Source organism: Mucor velutinosus, assembly GCF_035048745.1.
Source record: "Mucor velutinosus strain NIH1002 chromosome Unknown tig00000093, whole genome shotgun sequence".
Classification (NCBI taxonomy): Eukaryota; Fungi; Mucoromycota; class Mucoromycetes; order Mucorales; family Mucoraceae; genus Mucor; species Mucor velutinosus.
In genome coordinates this window covers 3,324,793-3,350,962 of record NW_027041907.1, presented here as the reverse complement: position 1 = coordinate 3,350,962, position 26,170 = coordinate 3,324,793, and the positions used below count along the sequence as shown (strand labels likewise).

General features: G+C 39.4%; 4 protein-coding genes across 4 annotated transcripts; all 4 read right to left on the bottom strand.

The window, feature by feature from the left end:
- Positions 1–331: 331 nt before the first annotated feature.
- Positions 332–1,333, bottom strand: FPR2 (Peptidyl-prolyl cis-trans isomerase fpr2; the record flags this gene model as incomplete). The annotated part of the gene is made up of 5 exons (XM_064822220.1): positions 332–753; positions 810–894; positions 968–1,020; positions 1,090–1,128; positions 1,195–1,333. 5 exons carry the CDS (start codon positions 1,331–1,333, stop codon positions 332–334), a joined length of 738 nt encoding a protein of 245 aa, XP_064681906.1.
- An 8,060-nt stretch (positions 1,334–9,393) lies between these two features.
- ATC70_002849 (uncharacterized protein) lies at positions 9,394–10,400 on the bottom strand (the record flags this gene model as incomplete). The annotated part of the gene is made up of 3 exons (XM_064822219.1): positions 9,394–9,692; positions 9,843–10,071; positions 10,272–10,400. The coding sequence occupies 3 exons, from the start codon at positions 10,398–10,400 to the stop codon at positions 9,394–9,396; spliced, it is 657 nt and encodes a 218-aa protein (XP_064681905.1).
- Positions 10,401–16,427: 6,027 nt separating this feature from the next.
- PRX1 (peroxiredoxin 1) lies at positions 16,428–18,160 on the bottom strand (the record flags this gene model as incomplete). The annotated part of the gene is made up of 2 exons (XM_064822218.1): positions 16,428–17,673; positions 17,736–18,160. The coding sequence occupies 2 exons, from the start codon at positions 18,158–18,160 to the stop codon at positions 16,428–16,430; spliced, it is 1,671 nt and encodes a 556-aa protein (XP_064681904.1).
- Positions 18,161–19,679: 1,519 nt separating this feature from the next.
- On the bottom strand, positions 19,680–23,879 carry ATC70_002847 (uncharacterized protein; the record flags this gene model as incomplete). Its single annotated transcript, XM_064822217.1, has 2 exons — positions 19,680–20,123; positions 20,184–23,879. The coding sequence occupies 2 exons, from the start codon at positions 23,877–23,879 to the stop codon at positions 19,680–19,682; spliced, it is 4,140 nt and encodes a 1,379-aa protein (XP_064681903.1).
- Positions 23,880–26,170: the final 2,291 nt, after the last annotated feature.

The window sequence follows — 26,170 nt, the reverse complement described above, 5'->3', positions numbered from 1 at the left end:
AATGTGGTACGGTATCACCCTTGCAACCTCATGTTATTTGCTGATGAAGCCTTGCACGTATGTGGACGTCGATTAATATTTCTTTTTTTTTTATCAAAAAAGCGTGATAATGCTTTATATATATATATATATACGACCAATGTAAGCAATGTTTATTGTAAATATGATGCGCGTGTGTGTATGTGGCTGTACTCTTTCGATGCAACCATGATAGTATGTATGGATGTATACAAACAAATTATAAAAAATACAATGTGGAATTTAATAGAAAAATAGAGTAGGTAATATAGTAATTGGGATGGTTGTTACAATAATTTGAGCGAAATGGCATTTAGAGGGCGAAATAGGCGGCAACAGCGGCAGAGACCAAGGTAAGAGCTGGCTTGACCATGGTAGCACTGCTGGAGTTATTGTTGGGGACGACTTGAGCAACAGAGGGGACAGGAGTGGAAGCAGCGGCAGGCATGACAGTGGCGCTAGCAGAGGATGAAGCGACAGCGACGGCAATGTCGGCAGAGCTAGAGGCGACAGATGAAGAGGCAACAGGGATGACAGATGAGACAGATGAGACAGAAGCAGTAGCAGAGACGGCTGAGGAGGCATTGGCGCTCACAGCAGCACCGCTAAGAAGCTTGCCAGTACCCCAAGGAATGGCATCACCATTGGGTTGAGTCTTTTCGGTCTCTGCGACGAGCTTGCCATCAGCACCAGCAATACCGAAACGAGTGGTCCAGGCAGAGACACCATCAGAACCTTAATAAATTGTCAATATACTGGGCGGACTTTTTGCAATCAAAATGTTATTGTACCTGTGAACATGAAGAAGTAAATTGCAGAGTTAGGTGATACTTGAGGAGCAACGAAAGAATACTTCAATTGGTTAGCAGGCACTTTCTACATTGCAAATCAATGGTCAGTTGTTGGATAAAAAAAAAAAAAAGATCGAGTGAGCATGAGAGCAACTTACAGTGGCAACAGTCTGTAATTTGGTCTGGGCATCGTTTGAGCCTGTCATGAAATCTAAGATTTTGTCGTTAGGATCAACCGCTCAGATGTGGGGAGAGAGATGCATTAGATGATTCTGCGTACCAATGGTGTAGGTGGTTTTGGGATCCTTGCCGTCGAAAGCTAAAGAAGGAAAAGCATGTCAGTAACGATGCTATGGAACATGGATGACATGTTAAATCCACTTACTCCAGGTAATATCATAAGATTGACCTTCAATTTGGATGGTACCAGGAGAAGGATAAGTAGGAGAAACAGCAGCTTCAACATTGGCGAATGCAACGATGAGAGCGACTGAGGAAGCGAGGAATGTCTTGATTGAAACCATGATTGATGTATTTTATATTGAAGGAGAGTTTGATTTAATGATTATCAATGAAGACTGGAAAAAAGAAGTGAATGTAAACGGGAAGAAAGAGAAGAAATCAAAGGAGATGGATCTCGTTAGCAAGTGGCCTTTATACCTTTTATTTTTGATGCTCTGCTTTATAGACTCTCGCGAGGTAGATTGAACAAATCAGGCAACCTGCTTGTGGGCTACTGCTCTATTTGCAACAAGTTACACCCAGCATAACCGAAGCTTGGTCAGAGAATATAATAAGCGGGGATTCGGCAGTTCCACATTGGTGCTACACTATCAGTCGAACAATTTATTTATATCCTGTGGATATGGCGAATTTGTAAAATATAATATCTCTGTTTTGGTATAATTTGTGCTAAATGGTAAAAAAAAAAGAAAAAACTACTAGTACTATAGTTTAAAGGAGAGTAGCTGATGAATAGCGTGAAAACAAAGGGACATGTATAAGCTTGTATACGTGTTTCCCTGATTTTTTTCTTCTTCTGGTGGTATACATTTTTAAATTGTCAATTTACTTAGGCTGCGCCCAACAATTTCAGTTTTTTTTTGTGATATAAAGTAGACCTTTTTCAAAACCTAAAAATAGCGCTGAGTGAGGTTCACGATTCAGTTATCTACTGCTAGCCTGGGAGAACAGGGTCTTGGTATATAAATAGTGTTGACTAAATTGTTTTTTTTTTGGTAAAACATCAAATACATGTCTTAGTATTGCGAACGTACAATGAAAAAAAAAAAAAAAAAAAAAAAACGATGGTTTGCAGTTGGAAACTAATGCAATAGGCTTCTTATATGAATACATGACACATTAAAAAATCTAGATTGTCTTTATAGATTGCATATTGACCTTTATATAATGAGATGTCTCATTGCAATTCCTCATCATAAACATGGGCTGGCAATGCTGGCTTACTTTTTATGGAAATCAGCTTCAAGTAAGCTTGATCTGTGCGTGTACATGCTGTCATATAGACAACAACAAGAGTAAATCCCTCTTGTACCAAGCCTTTCCTACTCCCTCGCTTCTCGCCATCACGAATCCAATTTATGCCTCCTTAACCTAAACACGTATTCCGCAGGGCAGAGCAGAAAATAACATGTAAAATCCTGTTCACCTCCTAAATAATGATCCTTGTGTGTATGCTCATAGATTGTCTTGATAGTGTCGTTTACACACTAGATTTCTGTATGAACCATTGAAAACAGAACCCCCTCCCTCACTAGTTCCCCTCCTTGCGTAGATCCAATTCCATGATTGCTAGATTGTGTGTGACAAATGGTTGTCATGACAACAAGACAGACTGCGCTTTCTTCGCTCTGCCACGGCTGAGAAAGGGGAAATGTTTGTTGACAATCAAATAAAAACCATGCAAAATATGGTTCCCAGTCCAACTCATGCTGGCTTAATTTGATCATTCAAATTATACCTCGGTTAAAGTGTTTTTTTCGCACTCTAGGCGCTAAAACGTTTCTGTTTGAAACGATGACGATGCTGAGGATGTGGAAGGGCCATAGAACATTTCAAAGACCACCAAATTATTCGATTGATTGCCAATGACGTTTTTGAGTACAGTGAATCCAACAAGCAATGTCGCAGCCAATTAAAGTCGATGTCGCTAACCGATCAAAATCGATGTCGTTGTGTGATCAACATCAATTTCGCATGCCATGTGCTTTTGAAAATGATGTCGATGCCACCATGGCTTCTTGGCATTTGAAAGATATAAAAGAAGACCTTTTCTTCTAGGCGGTGATTTTTCTTCTTCCAGTTTTTACAAGTTAACATGAGTACAGTATTTTTATTTGAAGACGGACATGGAAATGTCGTTGATTAGAATGGTGGCCCTGAGCCTATGGACTACATTGTTGATCAGGATGAATTTGTTGTTGAGGCGATTGCGGCTCATAGTGAGTACTAAAAACATGCAGCATCCAACGAACCTTCATCGGCTTGCCCAATGCTGATAGAGAAGCCAAAAGATCAAGACATTCGTATGAAAAAAGCAAACGTAAAACGTGATTATCTCTTCTCTAATCATATCCATTATTAAGAGCCGGGCAAAGCTGAATATAGCTACCGGCGAAGCCGGCAATGGGGAGGGGGTTTGGAGGAGGGGCTTACCCCCAACCACCAAGAGCATAACGCATCTATTTCAATACTTGATAGCATTGATTTATAGGGGAGTTTTAGCGTAGCGAACCAGAGATGCAAAACCATGGTAATCAGGCGTCGATTTCAACGCTTGGTAACATTGATCTATATGAGGGTTCGATCGCAGCGAAGCAAAGGTGCAAATCTATGACAACTAAGTATCCAATCCAGCATTTAGTAACATTGATCAATACGAGGGCTTGATCGTAGCGAATCGAATATGCAAAACCATAGTATTTAAGCAGCAAATTTGATTTCTCATTTCCTTTATTAATAATGGATTGTTTGAAATCTACTTATATAGCAGATTTTATTGTTACTGGCGAATGTTTATGCTTCGGATGGCTCTCTATCTTTGTTTCCCTTCGGTGAAAACCAACCTGCACAGCGGCAGCTTGCGCTTCAGATTGCCTCCCTTGCGTATCTTATTATCAGAATACTGCTACTTTCATTTTGACTCTCCACTTACACATTGTAATGAAATAGCCAACCAAACGCAACTTGATTGAAAACCAAAGTTCATCAAATAGCACTCATTCAAATTCATGCTATTTGGATCTATTAATGAAAGCGCTCAAATGTACATCAAAAACCCATTTAAAAATACTAAAGTAAAGATACACGCTTATATCGCACATCGTGTGAATGAATCACTCCTGATCACAGTGTATTCAATCACACCCATGATGGTCGTAATAGGTGATGGTATCTTTATCCAAATAGAATCAAATCAATAACAAGCATATTCAAATATGACAACTATGCCCTGCTACCATAGTTGCACAATATCCCAGATAAAGGATTCCATGCTTCAATAACAAACATCACACTTTAAACCATCAAGGTTACATTAAACCATGCTATGACGATAGCTCACCCAAGCCCATCAAAGTTACTCAAATCGACCCTTATGGCCAGTGCTCTTGCATTGATTACCACTTTAAATCAAACGTCAACAACATTTGCCAGATATCGCAGTAGCAGCACCTATTACTCTTTAACATCACTAATCCTACAAGCTAGTTGCAAATGTATAAATACTCTTCTTTTTTTTTTTTACTCAATTCCAGGATCTTCATTTCATTTTATACACAAATAAAATACAGTTGATTTCTATTGTATTTTACCTTTGCTTTATTTTTTTTTTGTGAAATCTATTCAAACCTGATTTCACTGCAAGAATAAAAGCATCGATAACTTAGAAATTGAGCTCCGTACAATGCAGAACATCAGGGACATTAGAACGAATTGTAATGCACTTACTCTTCTGGCAACGCAACCTACTACACCGTCGTTTTAGGTCGAATTCTGTTCAAATCTAGCCATTTTCAAGCACGAATATCTCATGCCACAAAGCGTTTTGAGCGCTTGAAATAGCTTCATATGCCTTCTCTTGGCTACGCTTTACTTCTTGATGCTTTATCTCAATTTTTCTTTGGGTCGTTGCAAATTCATGAAAATCATCGTTTTTCCATGAGTATTAGCAAGGGAAAATTTTTGAAAATCAAACGATCGCGTTTTTCACGTCAAAAGTGAAGACTTTTCTTATAACACATATCAGACCAAATTAATCGTACAGATGAAATGCAACATTGGAAACTCTTTCTATGAGACTTTCATATGCTAAATTTTGACATATTCACAGAAAGCCTGTTTTCATATTTTTGCAAATTGCTTATTATTTTCAGTCTGAAGGCTGAATGTAACCAGCACCATTCGATGCGGCTTCTTTAGTCCTCTAGAAATGTATTAGAGAGTTGGGTGTGACAACGACAGTTTTCATGGTCAAATTTAGCAAAAACCTTTAAAGGATGTGAGATCAAGTCAAGTTTGAACACGAAAATACCACTGCACAATTTCAAATTAAATTGCCGCAATTACTACTGCTATGGTACAAGGCTGAGACTAAATTTACTGGCCATGACGTCGGATAGGGTGCCCTCTCATTTCTCCATGCCTCCGTTTTTTTACCCTTTTTGCAAGACGCGTTTTAGTATCAAGCTATGGTGGTTTTGGACACCGTTTGATTGATAATAACACTCTAGCTTCCGACAACTCTGTCTTGTACTGTTGGAAGAACTTGATACTGCTTCTTTGAAGTGGAGTATATTAGGTACCATTCGATAACGAGCACTGGAAGGCGTAGAAGTAACATTAATTCAATTTGTTTATTAGGTTTTAATAATTTCTTGCTTGTTTGAGTGCTGTTGCCATTACTTCTCTGCCATTTCTGCTGCCTGTTTCTTTGGTTTATCATGTCTGGTGATTGCTTCTTTGGCCTTTGTCTGGTCTCTGCTGGTATCGCTTGTTCTTTGGTTTGTCTACGGTACTGGTGTTGCTGCTGCTGCTGCTGCTATTACGGTCTTTCCTGGTCTACTGTGTTTGGTGCAAGTTCATTGTCTGGTCTATATCCGGTGGTTGCATATCTTCTGGTCTATCTACGGTGATGGTAAGTGATAAGTATCTTCTTTCTTCTGGCCGCAATGATATAAAACTTCCTTGAACGTTTGTATTATTGCTTCCTTTCTCATCATGTTACTGCATTCATGGCGTTTACTTTTTTGTTGCGTTTTTCCTCTTCTTTTGTTGGTTGTATTGCTTTACATCCGACTATTACCATGCATGTTGCTCATGTATGGATTTTTGTTGCAACAACAACGAGCTGTTCAGAGCGTCTCTGATGTTGTGTTTGTTATACTTTTCTTTGGCTCACTTTGTGTGAGTATTCCTCTTTTGCCTACGTACTACTATACTCCTATAGCAGTATGTTCTTTTCTTCTTTCTTTTTTTATTATTATTATGCTTCTTTGAAGCATACCTTTTTCTTACGTTGTGTGGATGTGCCTATCCCTGAAGCTCAACAAGACTCTATCCGAGACTAGGAGGTAGATAGGCTGCCTTCACTTGGTTATCACTACTTACTTTAGTGATGATTGAGGGTCTCAATGCCAGAATTTAGAGCTAGGTGGTGTAAGTAAGGCATGCTCTAGCACCTGAGGGAAATTTGATGATAGCAGCGGCTATATTGCTATATGTAGCGGCGCTTAAAATTTTGCCTCACATCAAAACAGAGGGAAACCCTCGCAAATTTTTTTTTAGATCAGCGGAGTTTTCAAGCGATTTGATTGGCTCAGAGGTTTAGGGACCGAAGGATTCTAGCTAGTTGATCTCCTATTGAGCTTTCATCTTTAATGAGTTTATATTTGCAATAAAAGAGTATCCAAATAGACCTGTAATGAAATAGCTACCCAAACGCAACTTGATTGAAAACCGAAATTCATCAAATAGCACTCATTCAAATTAATGCTATTTGGATCTATTAATAAAAGCGCTCAAATGTACATCAAAAAACCATTTAAAAAATACTAAAGTAAAGATGCATGCTTATATCGCACATCGTGTGAATGAATCACTCCTGATCACAGTGTATTCAATCACACCCATGATGGTCGTAATAAGTGATGGTATCTTTATCCAAATAGAATCAAATCAATAGCAAGCATATTCAAATATGACAACTATGCCCTGCTGCCATAGTTGCACAATCTCCTAGATAAAGGGTTCCACACTTCAATAACAAACATCACGCTTTAAACCATCAAGGTTACATTAAATCATGCTATGACAATAGCTTACCCAAGCCCATCAAGGTTACTCAAATCGACCCTTATGGCCAGTGCTCTTGCATTGATTACCACTTTAAATCAAACGTCAACAACATTTGCCAGATATCGCAGTAGCAGCACCTATTACTCTTTAACATCACTAATCCTACAAGCTAGTTGCAAATGTATAAATACTCTTCTTTTTTTTTTTACTCAATTCCAGGATCTTCATTTCATTTTATACACAAATAAAATACAGTTGATTTCTATTGTATTTTACCTTTGCTTTATTTTTTTTTGTGAAATCTATTTAAACCTGATTTTTTCACTGCAAATGTATCTTGAGCAAAGAACATAAAACGGCTGTTGTCAACTTTATTGATGCTAACCCCTCTGCTGTTGTTGTTGAAGTGACTGAAGCAATTTAGAGATCTTAAATCTTCACGTAGCACTGTTTATAATTTCATGAGAAACGAATTCAATCTTTCGTTGAAGAAAGCCGACTTCCATTCTATCGAAAGAAACAGTATTGCAAAGCTCGAGGAGCGATACAATTGGGTTTGTAAATGGGAAAATACAGACATGAACTTCCTGACGAATTGTGTGTTTCTTGACGAATCTACTTTTGATATAAACATGAAACGCTCCGGAGCTTGGTCCAAAAAAGGTACGCATGCCATAGTTACCAGGCCTACTACGAGAGCAAACACGACATCTATCTTGGGCGCTATCTCTATTGCAGCTTTGATTGCAGTCGGTGTAAAAAAAACCAAGGCTTGCTAAGAAGAGAAAGGCTGGAGAATATGTAAGCTCAGGAACTGTAACAGGCCACTACATTAGTTTCTTAAAAATGACTCTCGATAAAATGGACAAACATCCACAGATGAAAGATCACTACATAATCATGGATAATGCGCCCATTCACACGCATGAAAACATAAAGAAGTATATTGAGTATCGAGGTTATAAATGTGTGTATCTTCCTACTTACTCTCCTGAGCTTAATCCAATAGAGCAATATTTGGCGGTGGCAAAAAGTAAAGTTAAGCGTTATCGGTTTTTGCAGGAAGGTACTTTGACAAAAAGAATAACAGAGGCCTGCAAAAGCGTGGAGAAAAGTCACTTCAAAGGTTTTGTTTTGCATTCTTACAAGTGCTGGAATAAATGTCGAAATAAAGAACCTATGTAATGGTCATCAATGGCTTCACCGCAGCCAACAATGAGCGATGAGAATCAGGAAAGCGGAAAAAGGTGATCTACTTTGGCAAGACTTACAGCAAAAAAAAAAGAGAGAGAGAGAGAATCATTATCCGTAACCGATGAAAGCTTAATGTAACCAGTGCAAGCTTAATGTAACCGGTGCAAGCTTAACCAGTGCAAGCTTAACCGGTGTGAGCTTAATGTAACCAGTGCAAGCAACTGTTGTAAACCAGTAGAAATCGGAATAAGAGTTCCAAAGGCCTTGGACATAGTAAATGGATGTATTTATTCATGAAAATTTGATTTGGAATTTAACTTTTGCATGTAAATCACTGGTTTTTTAAGGCCAGACCTGACCGTTTCACAGGTGCTTTACGGCAGTCAAATTTGGAAATGATATTGGTACCCATCAGTTCTGCCCGATCAAATGATTCTAACTTGTGACCATGATCAATAACGACTCGCTTAATTGCCTTGGTATTCCTACAGAAGAGATAGAGATAGCATATAAATTTGATTATTACTACGTTGGTCTGTCTAATTTTTTTAATCACCTGATAAATGTACGGATATCAGACGGGCTTGTAGAAAGCCCAGCATAGTCCAGGACAACCAATCTGATAGAAAGCGTTGAGGTTGTTGCAAACATAAGGAGATCTATGTCAATAAAAGAAACGATGGATATAGAAATCATTGACAAGCCTTTTTTTTTTGTTACCTTGGAAGTCACCATTTTGGAATCGCAATTTTTCCATCAAATTTTTGGCAGTGAGTGTGGAAGATTTGTCTCTTGTTAAAAGGTCGGAGTCGGCTCGGCAAACGGGTGAAATGAACACTTTTTCACAGAGATCATTGATCCGTAAGTTATACACCATTTTTTGTAATAGCTCCAGGCGCCTTTCGCATTTTTCTTTCGATGGAGACTTTCTGCAATAACCAATAGCTATCCAGCCCGTTGATTGGCGTACCGATTCACGGAAAGACCTGCGGTTGAATATTTTTTTCATATGATCTCCTATTCCCTACCAAAAGATAAAAGAAAATCAATCGTTTATCAATCATTTTTCAATTGTCTAAGATGACTTACTCACAAATCCGGGCTTCAGCACCCATAATTTCCTTGCTTTAATCACGTCATACCCTTGACGCATGGATTTGGATTGACCAAAAGACCCATTATTCTTAATCCATTTACTTATCTGGTTAGCAGTGATCGAATCCTTTGCACTCGGGATATTGGCTGTCATCAGGTTAAAGATGTCCGTCTCGGTTAACGATTTGAAATCATAGTGGCTCTTGGAACAACTTGATGGATCAATTGTTAAAACGCCGCACAGAAAGTCCAAGATGCTTGCTTTTGTTGGTTTGATGTCTAAAAAAAATATTAGATTTGAGTATACAGTGCTCTAAATTTGTTACCATGACAACTGTCCATTGATTTGCATGAGCTGGAGCCTGAATGAAAGGAAGGAATTGTAAGAAGGTAAGCAAATGACATTTCTAAGAAACACTGATAGCTTACTGCTTTCAATCTTAGTTAATGCATAGTCATCGCTTTCAGCAGATTGAATGACGTTTTTAGTTTCAATGTCATCTGGAAATTCATCTTGAGGAGGTGGTGTATCAGGGTATCCAAAACATGTGAAAGAATCGCGCTGGGCGACTGCTTTGCCAATTGCAATGGGTCGCGTATTGCCTCTCTCCAATGTGTAAACAACTTCAAACAGCGTCTCTTCAACAATGGTCTTGCACTTGACACGATTAGCTTCTGTCACTGCCTCACCTAACACCAAACACGCTGCTTGTCCTTTTGTAATAAATTTTGTTATGACAATAGTTATGTTGTGGTCTCAAATAAAAAAAGTCAAAAAAAAAGAGCTATACTAAAAAAAAAAAGGGAAACACTACACACACGGCGAGAAAATTGGAAGACTCCTTTTTTTCAGGAAACCTTCAATTTGATCAGCAGCCGAGTAAATTTAAAAATTTCGAAAAAGTGGTGGTAGTGGTAGTGGTAAAGTGACTGGATAAGTTGCCAATGGCGATCTCGTTCTGCATTATTAAATTTTCTGGACATCATCGTGCGAGTTTTGCTACCTTGAAGCAAACAAATCAGGTTCAAGCAGCGCTTACATCTAATATGGCTGAAATCCTACGTCTCGAACTTGCATGATCAATTGAGAAGTCTCCAAGATTGCGGATCTGACTCATTTCAAGTGTTCCCACGTCTTAGATCCATGACAACCACTCGTAAACGGACAAGCCGCATACTAGAATAACCTCTCACTGCCTAGAAATATGCAAAACACAGTGACATGTGGATACATTTGAGCCATGGTTTCTCGTGTTGGAAGCCGTTTTAACCCACCAGAGTAGTACCGAACGATTGCTCTCATCTGGCAGTTACTTTCTGACACCTTTGCTCAACTTTTTGGGGATCAAAAAAACATGAGGGGCACCTCATGCTTTTCATCAAAAATCATGGTTTTCTCCGCTAAAGATCACAAAATAGCAGAAAAAGGTAGACCCTCCAGTAATGGAGGCTCTACGCTGGATTCTAGCCATAATCCAGGCAACAACATTTTTACCTATGCATCGCTTTTTCAAGATATCAAGAGTCAGAAGCGAACAACCTTCAACATTGCTCCAGCTATCGACAACAACGCCTCCACAACTGGAAGACATTTGGACTACAATTCAACATTTGTAGAAGCTAAAGACGGCTATTCCTTCGTCATTGACTGTGCTCAATTTGCTGGGATGGTGTTCAGAGAGAAGTCTTTGCTCATTTGTCTTTGTGGAATACATCCACTATGATCTGCATTCCGACAGTTCATCCAGTTACCAGATTTAGATATAAACTGTATGTACACTGGATTAGATGTACGGTATCGATTTATACTATAAGAAGATATGGACTTCAGATACGCTAGTACTATAAGATTCATACTATATAAGATATAGACTATGAAAAACGTTTAGATGTATAGATAAATGTATATTGGTTTATAATTCGCAAAAATTTTGTAAATTTAACGTTTAATTTGAATTTAATTATAATTGTGAATCAAATTTTATTTAAAATTATAACAAGTAACCAACATTTCAATTATGGATAAAAAGACAACATTACATTTATGTCTTGCATTTTGTGTAACATTATGTTAAAATAATAAATATAAATGTTCCTCTATAGATGGCACCACGGACATGGATGGCGCTATAGACTTATACTTGTATTCCGACATTGACTACGGATGTTTGCCATATCTGGATAGGCACCAAGATTAATGCAATATGAGCTTGTTGCTTCAGATGTGCACTTCATGATCCACGCTATAAGACACATGCTTATATTCGTGATACTAGCTACAGATACTTTATGTACTACAGACTTGTACTATATATGAGACATGCTATAGACATGCATATGATATGTTATAGACATGCCATATATCCAGATACATGTTAAAGATGTATGCTTAGCGATATACACTCAGATATGTACTATTGATATAGACTAAGGAGACTGTACCTATCGAATATATGCTACTAGATTGATATTATTAATTACTCTTATAGAAAGGATAGATCAGGGTACTTCGGATGAGAGTCTAATTATTCATCCAGACAGAGCTAAATCATGATTAGCTTGCTGGAGTTGTCTTTTAGCATGATTATACATTAGTTGATCTGAGTTAACTTATTTGTCAATCTAATTAATAGAACTTTTATCCATTGTTATAGTATATAAGAAGGATCGTCTATCTGGCCAGTAGAGAGACTTCAGTTTACTTGGTACCTGTCAGTTTGATAATAAAACATACCTTTATCAAGTTGGCTTTACTGTTTTTTTATTCTTTTCTTTCCGTGAATTTTAGTCTATAAAGCCTCAAATTCCACAGGTTCCATACTTCAATAACAAACATCACGCTTTAAACCATCAAGGTTACATTAAATCATGCTATGACGATAGCTCACCCAAGCCCATCAAAGTTACTCAAATCGACCCTTATGGCCAGTGCTCTTGCATTGATTACCACTTTAAATCAAACGTCAACAACATTTGCCAGATATCGCAGTAGCAGCACCTATTACTCTTTAACATCACTAATCCTACAAGCTAGTTGCAAATGTATAAATACTCTTCTTTTTTTTTTTTACTCAATTCCAGGATCTTCATTTCATTTTATACACAAATAAAATACAGTTGATTTCTATTGTATTTTACCTTTGCTTTATTTTTTTTTTGTGAAATCTATTCAAACCTGATTTCACTGCAAGAATAAAAGCATCGATAACTTAGAAATTGAGCTCCGTACAATGCAGAACATCAGGGACATTAGAACGAATTGTAATGCACTTACTCTTCTGGCAACGCAACCTACTACACCGTCGTTTTAGGTCGAATTCTGTTCAAATCTAGCCATTTTCAAGCACGAATATCTCATGCCACAAAGCGTTTTGAGCGCTTGAAATAGCTTCATATGCCTTCTCTTGGCTACGCTTTACTTCTTGATGCTTTATCTCAATTTTTCTTTGGGTCGTTGCAAATTCATGAAAATCATCGTTTTTCCATGAGTATTAGCAAGGGAAAATTTTTGAAAATCAAACGATCGCGTTTTTCACGTCAAAAGTGAAGACTTTTCTTATAACACATATCAGACCAAATTAATCGTACAGATGAAATGCAACATTGGAAACTCTTTCTATGAGACTTTCATATGCTAAATTTTGACATATTCACAGAAAGCCTGTTTTCATATTTTTGCAAATTGCTTATTATTTTCAGTCTGAAGGCTGAATGTAACCAGCACCATTCGATGCGGCTTCTTTAGTCCTCTAGAAATGTATTAGAGAGTTGGGTGTGACAACGACAGTTTTCATGGTCAAATTTAGCAAAAACCTTTAAAGGATGTGAGATCAAGTCAAGTTTGAACACGAAAATACCACTGCACAATTTCAAATTAAATTGCCGCAATTACTACTGCTATGGTACAAGGCTGAGACTAAATTTACTGGCCATGACGTCGGATAGGGTGCCCTCTCATTTCTCCATGCCTCCGTTTTTTTACCCTTTTTGCAAGACGCGTTTTAGTATCAAGCTATGGTGGTTTTGGACACCGTTTGATTGATAATAACACTCTAGCTTCCGACAACTCTGTCTTGTACTGTTGGAAGAACTTGATACTGCTTCTTTGAAGTGGAGTATATTAGGTACCATTCGATAACGAGCACTGGAAGGCGTAGAAGTAACATTAATTCAATTTGTTTATTAGGTTTTAATAATTTCTTGCTTGTTTGAGTGCTGTTGCCATTACTTCTCTGCCATTTCTGCTGCCTGTTTCTTTGGTTTATCATGTCTGGTGATTGCTTCTTTGGCCTTTGTCTGGTCTCTGCTGGTATCGCTTGTTCTTTGGTTTGTCTACGGTACTGGTGTTGCTGCTGCTGCTGCTGCTATTACGGTCTTTCCTGGTCTACTGTGTTTGGTGCAAGTTCATTGTCTGGTCTATATCCGGTGGTTGCATATCTTCTGGTCTATCTACGGTGATGGTAAGTGATAAGTATCTTCTTTCTTCTGGCCGCAATGATATAAAACTTCCTTGAACGTTTGTATTATTGCTTCCTTTCTCATCATGTTACTGCATTCATGGCGTTTACTTTTTTGTTGCGTTTTTCCTCTTCTTTTGTTGGTTGTATTGCTTTACATCCGCCTATTACCATGCATGTTGCTCATGTATGGATTTTTGTTGCAACAACAACGAGCTGTTCAGAGCGTCTCTGATGTTGTGTTTGTTATACTTTTCTTTGGCTCACTTTGTGTGAGTATTCCTCTTTTGCCTACGTACTACTATACTCCTATAGCAGTATGTTCTTTTCTTCTTTCTTTTTTTATTATTATTATGCTTCTTTGAAGCATACCTTTTTCTTACGTTGTGTGGATGTGCCTATCCCTGAAGCTCAACAAGACTCTATCCGAGACTAGGAGGTAGATAGGCTGCCTTCACTTGGTTATCACTACTTACTTTAGTGATGATTGAGGGTCTCAATGCCAGAATTTAGAGCTAGGTGGTGTAAGTAAGGCATGCTCTAGCACCTGAGGGAAATTTGATGATAGCAGCGGCTATATTGCTATATGTAGCGGCGCTTAAAATTTTGCCTCACATCAAAACAGAGGGAAACCCTCGCAAATTTTTTTTAGGTCAGCGGAGTTTTCAAGCGATTTGATTGGCTCAGAGGTTTAGGGACCGAAGGATTCTAGCTAGTTGATCTCCTATTGAGCTTTCATCTTTAAAGAGTTTATATTTGTAATAAAAGAGTATCCAAATAGACCTGCAATAAAATAGCCACCCAAACGCAACTTGATTGAAAACCGAAATTCATCAAATGGCACTCATTCAAATTCATGCTATTTGGATCTATTAATAAAAGCGCTCAAATGTACATCAAAAAACCATTTAAAAATACTAAAGTAAAGATGCATGCTTATATCGCACATCGTGTGAATGAATCACTCCTGATCACATTGTATTCAATCACACCCATGGTGGTCGTAATAAGTGATGGTATCTTTATCCAAATAAAACCAAATCAATAACAAGCATATTCAAATATGACAACTATGCCCTGCTGCCATAGTTGCACAATATCCCAGATAAAGGATTCCATACTTCAATAACAAACATCACACTTTAAACCATCAAGGCTACATTAAATCATGCTATGACGATAGCTCACCCAAGCCCATCAAAGTTACTCAAATCGACCCTTATGGCCAGTGCTCTTGCATTGATTACCACTTTAAATCAAACGTCAACAACATTTGCCAGATATCGCAGTAGCAGCACCTATTACTCTCTAACATCACTAATCCTACAAGCTAGTTGCAAATGTATAGATGCTCTTCTTTTTTTTACTCAATTCCAGGATCTTCTGTTCATTTTATACACAAATAAAATACAGTTGATTTCTATTGTATTTTACCTTTGCTTTATTTTTTTTTTGTGAAATCTATTCAAACCTGATCTCACTGCACACATGACAAACCTTCATATTATCTGTAGATCTGATTCTTATGTGATGCTCTACATTTATATATACATTGCTACTTCATATACGGGCAAGTATAGCACACTGGTACTTCCCCTTTTTAGTGTTTAGTGTCCCTAATACAGCAAATCTGAGTGCATTTGAGCTGCGTTTTCTTGCGTAGGGCCGTTTTAGATTGCCAGAATAACACCAGACAATTGCTCTCATCTGGTGCGTACTTTCTGACACCTTTGCTCAACTTTTTGGAGGCCCAGAAAACATGGCCAAAAATCAGCCAAAAAGCATGAGGTACCCCTCATGGTTTTCATCAAAAATCAAACGATCGCATTTTTCACCTTGATAATGAAGAATTTTATTATGTTATGATATTGAATCAAAATGTTTGTCTCGATCCAAAGCAACTTCTGAAACCACTTTGATGAGGCTTTCATATGCAAAATATGGCTATTTTCGCTAAAAATCTCATTTCTAATTATATTAAATTGCTCAATAAGCTCAGTCAAAACACGTATTGGAGTTAGCACCATTGGAAACTCCTTGAAAAGTACTTTAAGAATGTATTAGGAAGCATAGGGTGATCATCACAATCTATATAGTCGAATCTAGTAAAATAGATTAAAGAAGTCGAAAAAAGACGAAATCAGTCCAATCTTGACAGAAAAAAAAAAAAGTAAACTGAGTTTAAATTGATTTTGGCGACGGCTGCTGGTTACAAGATGTGTGTCTGATGAAGGCAATCAATGTTATTGAAGCTGTCATCCACATACTACTCCACCTTCAGAAGACAATGCAAGTACCAAGTTAAAGATTGACTTGCATGGCAATAGACAGTTGGCCTTTATTTACCTATCTTAATACTGCATAATTCAAGAACAAATACCTTTTTAATGGAGCCAGCACACATCTACAAGGAACAGAAAAGTATTTATTTGATGTTTAAAATGTATGAAAAAAAAAAGTAAAAAGGTATTAAAAAGAAAAAAAAAACTTGAAATTATTTACTATTATAAAGGAAAGGAAAAACAACTAACTATTAAAACTATATATTGTAACGAATTTATGCATTTGATGAGCTGACAATCAAGCCATTATTGTCACCTCTAAATAACTTTTCTGATGTGATATATTTCTCTTGTCTGTTTAACAAACGCTTGACACATGCCAACGTGGATGGCAATGTCATAAACAACCATGCTGCGACTGGTAAATTGATGTAATCTATCAAGTGGGACCACTTACGACTCTCTTGCTTGGACTTGAACAGAAATTCTCTATCAATGGCACGGTGCAATTGTTCATACACGGCCAACGTGCCAAACAAGGGCAACGGCAAGCACAGTGTGATGATACGGATCAAGCTCCACAGATGGCCAAAGAATTCGCTGGTCAAGATGGGGTTGTCAGAAGGAGCAATCAAAGCCAAAGAAGCAAAAGGTGGGAACAAGATGAACTGCATCAAGGGGACAGCAGCAAACATGAGCCAGCCTGAAGTAGCAGGCACCATATGTGCTTCCAAGATGATAAAGCACACCTTGAGACGTTCAAACAGGCTGATTGATGAGGAGGAGGACTGGAACGCATTCTTGAGCGTATAAGCAACATCTGCTACACCATTGTAATGACGCTTGGCTTGAACATAACGAGCACTGACGTTACTCAGATAGCTTTCCGTCTGCACATTGGTCAAGTTGATAGGTACATGGATGGGAGCTGTGCGCACTTGTCCTTGCGTTTTCCAAAAGCATTTCAACCACATATGCATGTCTTCACCTACTGCATCTGCATCCGTATCCCAATAACCTACTTTGTCTGCCAACACCATGGAAAGAGAATAGTTGCTGCAAGGAATGCACATGCCTCTACTGTTGCTCAAATTCGACATGACCATAGCGGACCAAGTGATGTCTGTAACGCGCACAGCAGCAGGTACATCAAAGCAGTTGCGAGAAAAGAAGATGGGTGGTGCACACAAGAGGTGGTAAGGGTCTTCAGCCTTGTTCAATGCCTCTTCCACTTCACGAATATAGAGCTCGGGTATGGCTGAGTCCGAATCAGATACTGTAATGATGATTCTGCGACGATCGATACCTTGGTCGACCAATTCCATACAGCCATGGCGAGCAGCATAAGCAACATTGGATCCTTTGCCACGACTTTCACCAGGAATATCTGAGGGATGGCCAGTAATGACAATATGAGCAAAGCGATCACTGAAATAAGATTGAAGACGACGAGCCTTTGCTTCCCAACCAGGTTCAGATTGTTCCATAGCCAAAATCAAGCCATAATGGGTCTGAGCGGTACTATTAGAGAAGCAGATAAATATCTTGTGTGTATGTGTCTCTATCTGTAAGTGAATCTTTACCTATGGCTGGCAATGCGTTCAATGGTATCCTTTAAAAGACCCTCTGGTTCAGCATAGTTGGGCACAATGAAGGCATGAAAGTAGTGCGTGTCTTGGTAGTATTGCAGCTTCTCCTCTACATCTTCTAATGTTTCATCATCACTGTTGCTGTGCTTGATGATCTCTGTGTCCTGCTTTTTGTTGCCACCAGTGATGGTTTTATCCAACCTCTTATTCCATTTACGGATTGTCATTCTGATCTTGCGAGATGTTAAAAAGAACTTGCACACATGGTTTACTTGAGTGTATAAAAAGACGGTAAAATAAAGAAACAAGACGACAAGATAAGTGCGAGGAAAGAAGAGCGGGCCCAAAGGAAGCACTGCTAGCGAGGCAATGGGAACTAGAGGTGCTACCCACTCTGAAGGTGATAACAGACGAGACATGTACAAGAAAGCAAAGTGTTACAAAAGAAAGAAAGAAACGAGAAAGAGAAAAAGAAAAAATCAGTCTAAAATAAAAAAAAAAAAAAAAAAAAAAAAAAAAAAAAAAAAAAAAGATTCAACACTACAGCTTTGCCCCACATACATCAACACACACACACACACACATACAAACCACATGCATACATACACCACATGTAGATAGAGTAACACCATTCGCTTCGTCCAACACAATCCTCGGTGAAAACTACGGCAAGCTATAGGCATCGTCTTGAGCCAAATGGAGTGCGATTGTTTCGATTCATCCCTCGGTGATCTGCTCCTATGGTCATGATTGCTGTATAATATATATCTCACCAGTCACCGGTATCAAACGGATCGAATATGGATGGTAGGGCTGTGTTGGGTTTCGCCGCCGCTGGTTTCTGCTGGGCAAATGTGAGTTCCAATCAGACCATCGATGCTGAGCATTACTTGGTCTCCTCCTCCTTCTTGGCAAACAAAAATAAATGAGTGATTTATTAGCTTGATGTTTAAACTACGGTCGATCTCTTGAAATGAGCAATTAGCATACTCCCTGGCCAACATCTTGATTTTCAATTGAGGATGTTTCCCGTTACTCAATCATCTTACCTAAAGGACTGCAATGTGTTTCTCTTGGAAAAATCAAAACATCCAATGAGACATGTCTTCTATCGCTGTGGTCAAATCAAATGACACCTTTTTAATTAAAACAAGCTTTTTTCGTTTCTATAGCAAAGTATGACACTCTAGTGTATATACATTGTGCTTGAGATCGAACTAAAAAGCAGCTCCTCATCTGGATGGTTTTTCAATAGAGTTTATAGTTTTTGCTCTCTTTCTCTTTCTCTCTCTCTCTCTCTCTCTTGATCATTGAATTGCAGGCGAGTTTTTGTCATTCAATGACATGTTCCTGATTCAAATCGAAGGCTTATATTTACAAGCCAATAATAAGCTATGGAAGGCTGTTTGTTCATTTAACCTTGATGCTTATATAACTTGGGCTGCCGTCCAATGCGTTCGCTTATTTGAATGGCTATACAGTAGCATAGGCTAGCCAACTCAGCGCACCATTCATCTCGCTTTTTTTTTAAACTTTCCTGATTTCATAATGAGGACTGACGACACACTCTTTTAACCGACTTTAGGCAAGAGATCGACGTACATTGACATTTATAAGCTCTATTCAGCTGAAACGTCTTTGAATGCTGTGAACGAACAAAGCAAAACGATCGTTTGATGTGCTTTAAAATGGTACACAGTTCTTTTTTTTTTTCCGTCAAGTAATGATTCATGCTGCCACAGTGACCAGCTACAGACTTACTAGAGTATTCAGTAGATGCAAATACGGTGAACAAGAGCAAATTTGACAATTTAATACAGCAAAATCATGATTGTTTAGTATATATATATATATATATATGCTAAATTGCTATATGAAATCCATGATTGTGGGAGGGGGGGGGGGGTTCATACCCTATTTACATACGACAAGCCACTGTTAAACAGCTTTCGTCTTGCCTTTGTCTCGGCTTGCATTACCACCGCGACCACCACTGCGACCACCACCACGGCCTCCTCTTCCACGGCCTCTGTTGGCTGCTCTGTCCGCCTTGGCTTTAGCAGCTGCTTTTTGCTTCTTGTCTCTTTCCAGTCTTTCGCCCCAATAAGCTTCGTAATTATCATCCTTGAAGGTATCGTCTTGTAGTTCTGCAGCTCGCATTGCTTCTCGTTCCTTGATACTCTCTGGCTCAAATCCACCCATGCCCAAAATCTCTTGAAATTTATTAACAGCTTCCCAGAAATGCGTGTTGGAGGGTGATAAGAATGTAACAGGGATTGGGTTACTGGCAGTGGCACCCTCAAGATCTGGAGGAGGAAGTAGTTTTGCCAGCTTTGCTTGTTCGTCGATCGGAAGACCAGACATCAGTTGAGGGATAAGTACCTATATCATGGGCATTATTAGTTCAAGCATGTCTCAAGTTGAATGCAATATAACACTCACCTTGAAATCCTCGTCCACTAGGAAACTGTCTCTACTTTCAATGTACGTTTGGAATTGTGCTGGGTCCTGCTCTTGTACTTGCTCATCCTCTGTAGCTTCGACTGGTGTAGCAGTAGCAGTAGTAGTAGTAGCAGCAGCAGTATACACGTCCAGCATGATATGATCATCATCCTCATCTCTGTACTTGGGCTTCTTCCTTTGTCTAGTAGATTGACGACGACTGGCACTGGTGTTAGACTCGGGCGGCCCCTTGCGCTTCTTTGCCTTGTTTCCATCTGTTGCATCTACCACGGTGCTGACATCTTTCATGTCTTGTTGCTCTACTGACTCGGTGGCCTTCTTGCTCGATGTGCGTTTTCTTTTCTTTGTAGGGACTGCATCACTTGCCGTACTTGTTACTTGATTCTCTTGATCAAGACTATCCGCGTTTGCCAAAGGTGAGCTTAAAGTAGCTTCAGATGCAGCAGCTTCAATGGCTGGAGTTTCCACAGCCTTCGCTTTGTATGTCTTTTTCTTGCTGGGTGCCTTTGGCTTAGTAGATGTCTTTGAAGTAGGTGTTGCCTTTGGCTTTCGAGGCGATTTTGCCTTGGGGGGTTTCGTTGCCTTTGTTGTACTAGCAACTGTTTCATTTTCAGCAAGGTAGGTTGTGTCTTGAGCCGCCTCGGTTATCGCAATATCAACTGCTTCCTTGTCTACGAGACTACTTACTGCCTGAGAAGTTGAGGGCAAATCAGTTCCCAGTGCCTCGATCGATGGGGTTTGAGCAGCGTCATGGATGGACGTAGAGGACGTAGCATCATTGTCAGTGGCATCCATCATGGAACCGTCTCTAGCTTTCGCTTTTGGTGTATTTGATACTTTTTGTGCCTTTGGTGCCTTTGGTGCCTTTGCTTTACCCGACGATTTTGCATTAGGTGTTGCTTTAGCAGGTCTTTTTGCTTTGGACTTTCCCTTTCCTTTTCCCTTTGCCGCTGTTGTATTGGCAGCTGCTCCATTTTCTGCAAGATTGACTGTGTCTGTTAACACCTCGTTCGTTGTAGTATCAATGGCCTCACTATCTACAGCATCAATCACTTTTGAATTTGTTGAAGTTTTGGGCAAATCAGTTTGAGGTGCGTTGATAGCTGGCATTGAGAGAGCATCATTGGTTGAAGGTAAGGCTGTAGCAATTGTGCCAGTGGCGCTCATCATGAGAGTATCAACTGCCTCAGCTTTTGATGTTTGTGGCTTACGTGGTGTCTTTGCCTTGGGAAGTGTTTCTGCTTTTGCCTTTGTTGCACTCACCATTTCTTCATTACCAATAGCATCTAGGGTTGCTGAGGATGAGGCTTCAGGTGCTTCGCTCATTGGAGCCAAAGCAGCATTATGGATCAAAGGTGAAAATGGCACAGCAGTATCGTCAGTGGCATCCATCATTGGAGTATCGACAGCGTCAGTCTCCGGTGCATTTGGCTTACTGTGTGATGCTTTTTTTCGAGGCGTGTTTGCTTTGGTCTTTGCCTTGGTTTCCATTGTGCTATTTGCTTCTTCAATTACAGCAAGATTGAGCGCATTCGTATCTGTTGAGGATGAAGCTTCAGGTACATTGCTAGTAGAACAAGTTGGAGCAGTGTCCGTGGCCGAGGATGGTGGTGGTGGTGGTGGTGGAAGAGGAAGCGGTGCAGCGATCATGTCAGTTGCATCACCGGCTTTTGGTGCTTCCAATTTGCGAGATGTTTTTGCATTAGACTTTTTCTGCGTCTTTGCCGGTGTCTTTGTTTGTGGCTTTATCTTTGTTACGGCTGCACTAGCCACTGTCTCCTTTGCTTCAAGATGGATGGCATCCAGAACAGGCTCTTTTGCTACAGTATCGTTGGTCTCATTCTCTGAAACACGGATACCTTGGACATGATCTAAAGACAAAGGCAAATCAACTTGAGACGCATTGCTGCTAGTTGGAACTGGATTAGCAGTGTTAACTAGAGGTGAAGGCGCGATGACGCTCGAATCAGTAGCATCCGTAACTGGAGCAGCAGCAGTTTGAGCTTTTGGCCCTTTCGATTGACGAGCTACTTTTGCTTTTGTCTTTTGCTCTCCTTTGGTTCTTGGTGTCGTAGTTCTCTTGCGTTGAGATGTGACAGATGTTGTTGCTGAGGGCTGCTGTAGTCTGGGTTCAGCCATCAGTTCTCCAGTGCTGTTCAAATAATGCTTATCAGAGGTGGTAGTAGAATGAAATGCAGCAGCGGTATCAGTGCCTAAAGTAGATAGTAAATCAGCATGATTAATACCAAGCATGTCATTAGCAGCAGCTAGAGCAGAATGCACTGTACCTGAATCAGCAGTCATTGAAGCTATAGTAGTATCGGCTCTTGAGGTCGATAATGCAGGCTCTACAGCAAGAGAAGGGTAGTGAAGGTGAGGAGCGATAAATGGAGCTGGAACTTGATGTGATGATACTGGAGCTTGATGTGGAGAGACTGAATTTTGATGGAGCTGTCTTGAGCCAGGAGGATGTCTTGGTGGTCCTTGGTAAGTAGTTGGCGAGCTCGAGTAGTAGTGTCTTGAATAATAATTTTCATGTTGAGGAGAATTAGTATTGGTTGATGATTGCAAATGAGCATTGGCTGGCGATTGCATATGAGTATTCATCGGCGATTGCATATGGGTATACATTAGTGATCGTATATGAGCATAGGTTGGTGATTGCACGCGAGCATTGGCTGATGGCTGCATATGAGTATCGACCGGTGATTGCATTTGGGTATTGACTAATGATGAGCTGGTATAAGGTGATCCCGGAGTATTGGGATATTGATACGGAGCATGGCGACTCAAATGTAGATACGGAGAAGATGAGCTTGAAACAGTACTGTTAGGAGGCATGGTTGATTGCACCGCAGAAGACGCTAAAAACGATGGCGAGGCGGTAGTCGTCTGTATTTTTCTCTTGCGTGGTGTGGCCGTTTTAGGGTCTGCTTTCTTTCTTGGTGTTTTAGACTTGAAAGCTGTTGTCGCTTTTGGATTTGATTTTGCTGCTGCTTTTGGCTGTGATTGTGGTTGTAATGGCGAAGGCTGGAACACATCATCGTAACCATAAGCCATTTCAGCTACATTAATTGTCTCTGTTGGCTGTGGATTTGATTCATTTACAAGTAAAGCACCATGAAGGTCAACATGTGTAGCCTTTCTTTTGAGTGATGCTGATGAAGATGGTGTGGGCTGCATTGGGATGATGTCCTGTGCTATCATTGTATTGACATTTGCTGCCATACTGACGGTTGTTGGCTCATTGTCATTTGTGGGATGATTTACCTTTATAGACTCTGCCTGTTGGACATTCTGGCCCTCTACATACTGAATACTCTGGCTCTCCGCCTGCTGAATGGCCTGGTTTGCTTGTGCGGATCTTCGTCCTCTTGTTCTTGATGAGAATTGCTCAAGTAACTCAGGTGTATTCCAGGTATCTTCCAATTTATGGCGCTCTGAAAGTTGTTTTGGCTTTTTCTTGGCCACTTTGGAGGTATTGCTTTGCTGGTGGGTATGCTTATTGCTAATAACGGGGATGCTCCCAGTTGTGTCACTCACAGGTAACGTTTGATCCACTTTGAGATCAGAGATGATGTGTTCTGCTTGGTCATGACTGGCAATGGATTGTTGCGATGGCGATTTCGATGGGGCGTGATTTATATTCAAAGCAGGATGATTTGCTTTGGCCATCTTGATATGTTAATCGCGCGAAAAGATAATGCTGGCTAAAAATCCTCAATCAAAATGCTTTAGACACAGAGTGTGGAGAGTCACATTATAAATACTACACATAAAACTTGAAACAGACAGCACAGTAAGCTCATGAACAACGCCACTCATTGGTTTCATTAGCAAAACAACCTCATATTTTCTTGTACTGATACTGATGGTGATAATGAACTTTGTGAGCGATCAAACCCAAGAATGCGAGCATCCATGAATGCCCACCGTGCACTATGATGGAACTGAATTTTCCAGACCAATTCATCTATTAACAATCCTTACAATTTGTATGTTACAGATCAAGTCATTCTAAACTACATTGCCACTGACTTGAAGGAAACAGATAAGATGTCCATCATGGGCAACTCTCGATGGAATATTAGACTAGATAAATCACATCACACAAACCCCACATTCAAGCCCAATGCTTGCAAGTCGATGGATGGTCAAAATCTGCCAGATGCTTTCAAGATTTCCACTTGTTTCAATGCGGAAACTATAGGGGGTTGTTTATATCTGCTAGGAAGATGTAGTCTATTCATTAGTACGGGAATTCATTGTTGGCCTCTGTATCGGTCCTAATGACAAGAAAAAGACAGTGCATGAACAAAATAACTTTGTTTTGCAGCTGAATCACATTTTTCCTTAAAACAAAGCCAATTCTAGTTCATTCTACACATACTCTACTAGAAGAAAATACAAAGCTCTGCCATTTGTTTGTGCTCTTGTGTTGATTCAAGAGAATCTCTGATATATAGAAACAATTTTGGCTAGATGTTCAAGTAAACCATTGCAAAGCAGTTGAATAACTGAATAGCACGGCTACAAGGGTAGAGCATGCCAACATTTTATTAAAAGGTGGTCCCAGTTTGGTTCGATATGTAAGGTACATCAAATGTACAAAAAAAAAAGAGCACGGCTGTAACTAGCTCTTGCTTATCATTCATACAATGAAATTCTAAAATATCTGCCACTAACTTTTAATTACTGTTTGAATGTTTAATTAAACAATTCTTTTATGAACTTTCAAAACCGTCAACTGCTTGTCGTGATAAGAGAGGCATCATCTGTAGCCAGCCATCCAGCCGCCGCCGCCACCGCCGCCGTCAAAATCAATTTAAGCATCGTTACATCCTTGCTCCAGATTGGATAAATTTTGCTTAATTTCGACTTGTTCGATCTACTTTATCAGATTTGATTATAAAAGTAGTGCTAATCCTTACCTACTCCTCTATGCTTTCTAGGAGTGCTTTTCAATGCGCATCCAATGGTACCATATAAGATAGATGTATTGAATAAACTTATTGAGTAATTTACGAAAATATGAAAAGAAGTTTCTGGCCAAAATGTCGAGATTTTACATATCAAAGTCCTACAAAAATGATTTCAGAGGTAGCTTTGGATCGATAGAAACACTTTGATTCAAGATGTACCATAGTAAAAGTTTTCACTATCAAGCTGAAAAACGTGATCGTTTGATTTTCGATGAAAACCATGAGGGGGTACCTCATGCTTTTTGGTCGATTTTTGTCCATATTTTTTTGATCCCCAAAAAGTTGAGCAAAGGTGTCAGAAAGTAACTACCAGATGAAAGCAACTGTCTGGCGCTATTCTGACCATCTAAAACGGTCTTGAACGCGAGAAAACACGGCTCAAATACACTCAGATTTTACTGTATCAGGGACACTAAGGAATAAAAAGAAATAATATTTGTATGATACCTGCCCGTATATGAAGTAGCTACGCGTATATGGATGTAGAGCATCACATAAGAACCAGATTCACAGAGAATATGAAGGGCTTTCATGTGTAAGTAGAGGGTCAGCATGAAAGTAGCAATATTTTGATAAGATACGCAAGGGCAATCGGTAGCGCAGGCTGCCACTGTGCAGGCTGGTTTTCACCGAAGCATAAACACTCATATGATTAATTATTTTATATCAATCAACAATCAGAGTTCTTCTAATATTTTAGCTATGGTTAATTTTGCGATATTAGCCAGAGGTCCGCAACAGCGCGAGCCGTTTGAACGTAGATTGGTTTCCTGACCTACGCTTCGCTTTGGTGGAAGCCACATAAAATGTCAAAGGGCTCGTATATCATAGTAGAAGTCTTCATTTCTGTAATTAAAAGCGTGATCATTTGCTTTTCGATGTTTTTCCATGAGGTACCTCCTCATGGTTTGGAGCTGATTTTCGACAATCCCAAAAAAGCTGAGCAAAAGTGTCAGAAAGTACGTGCTGGGCATAGGTGGTAGT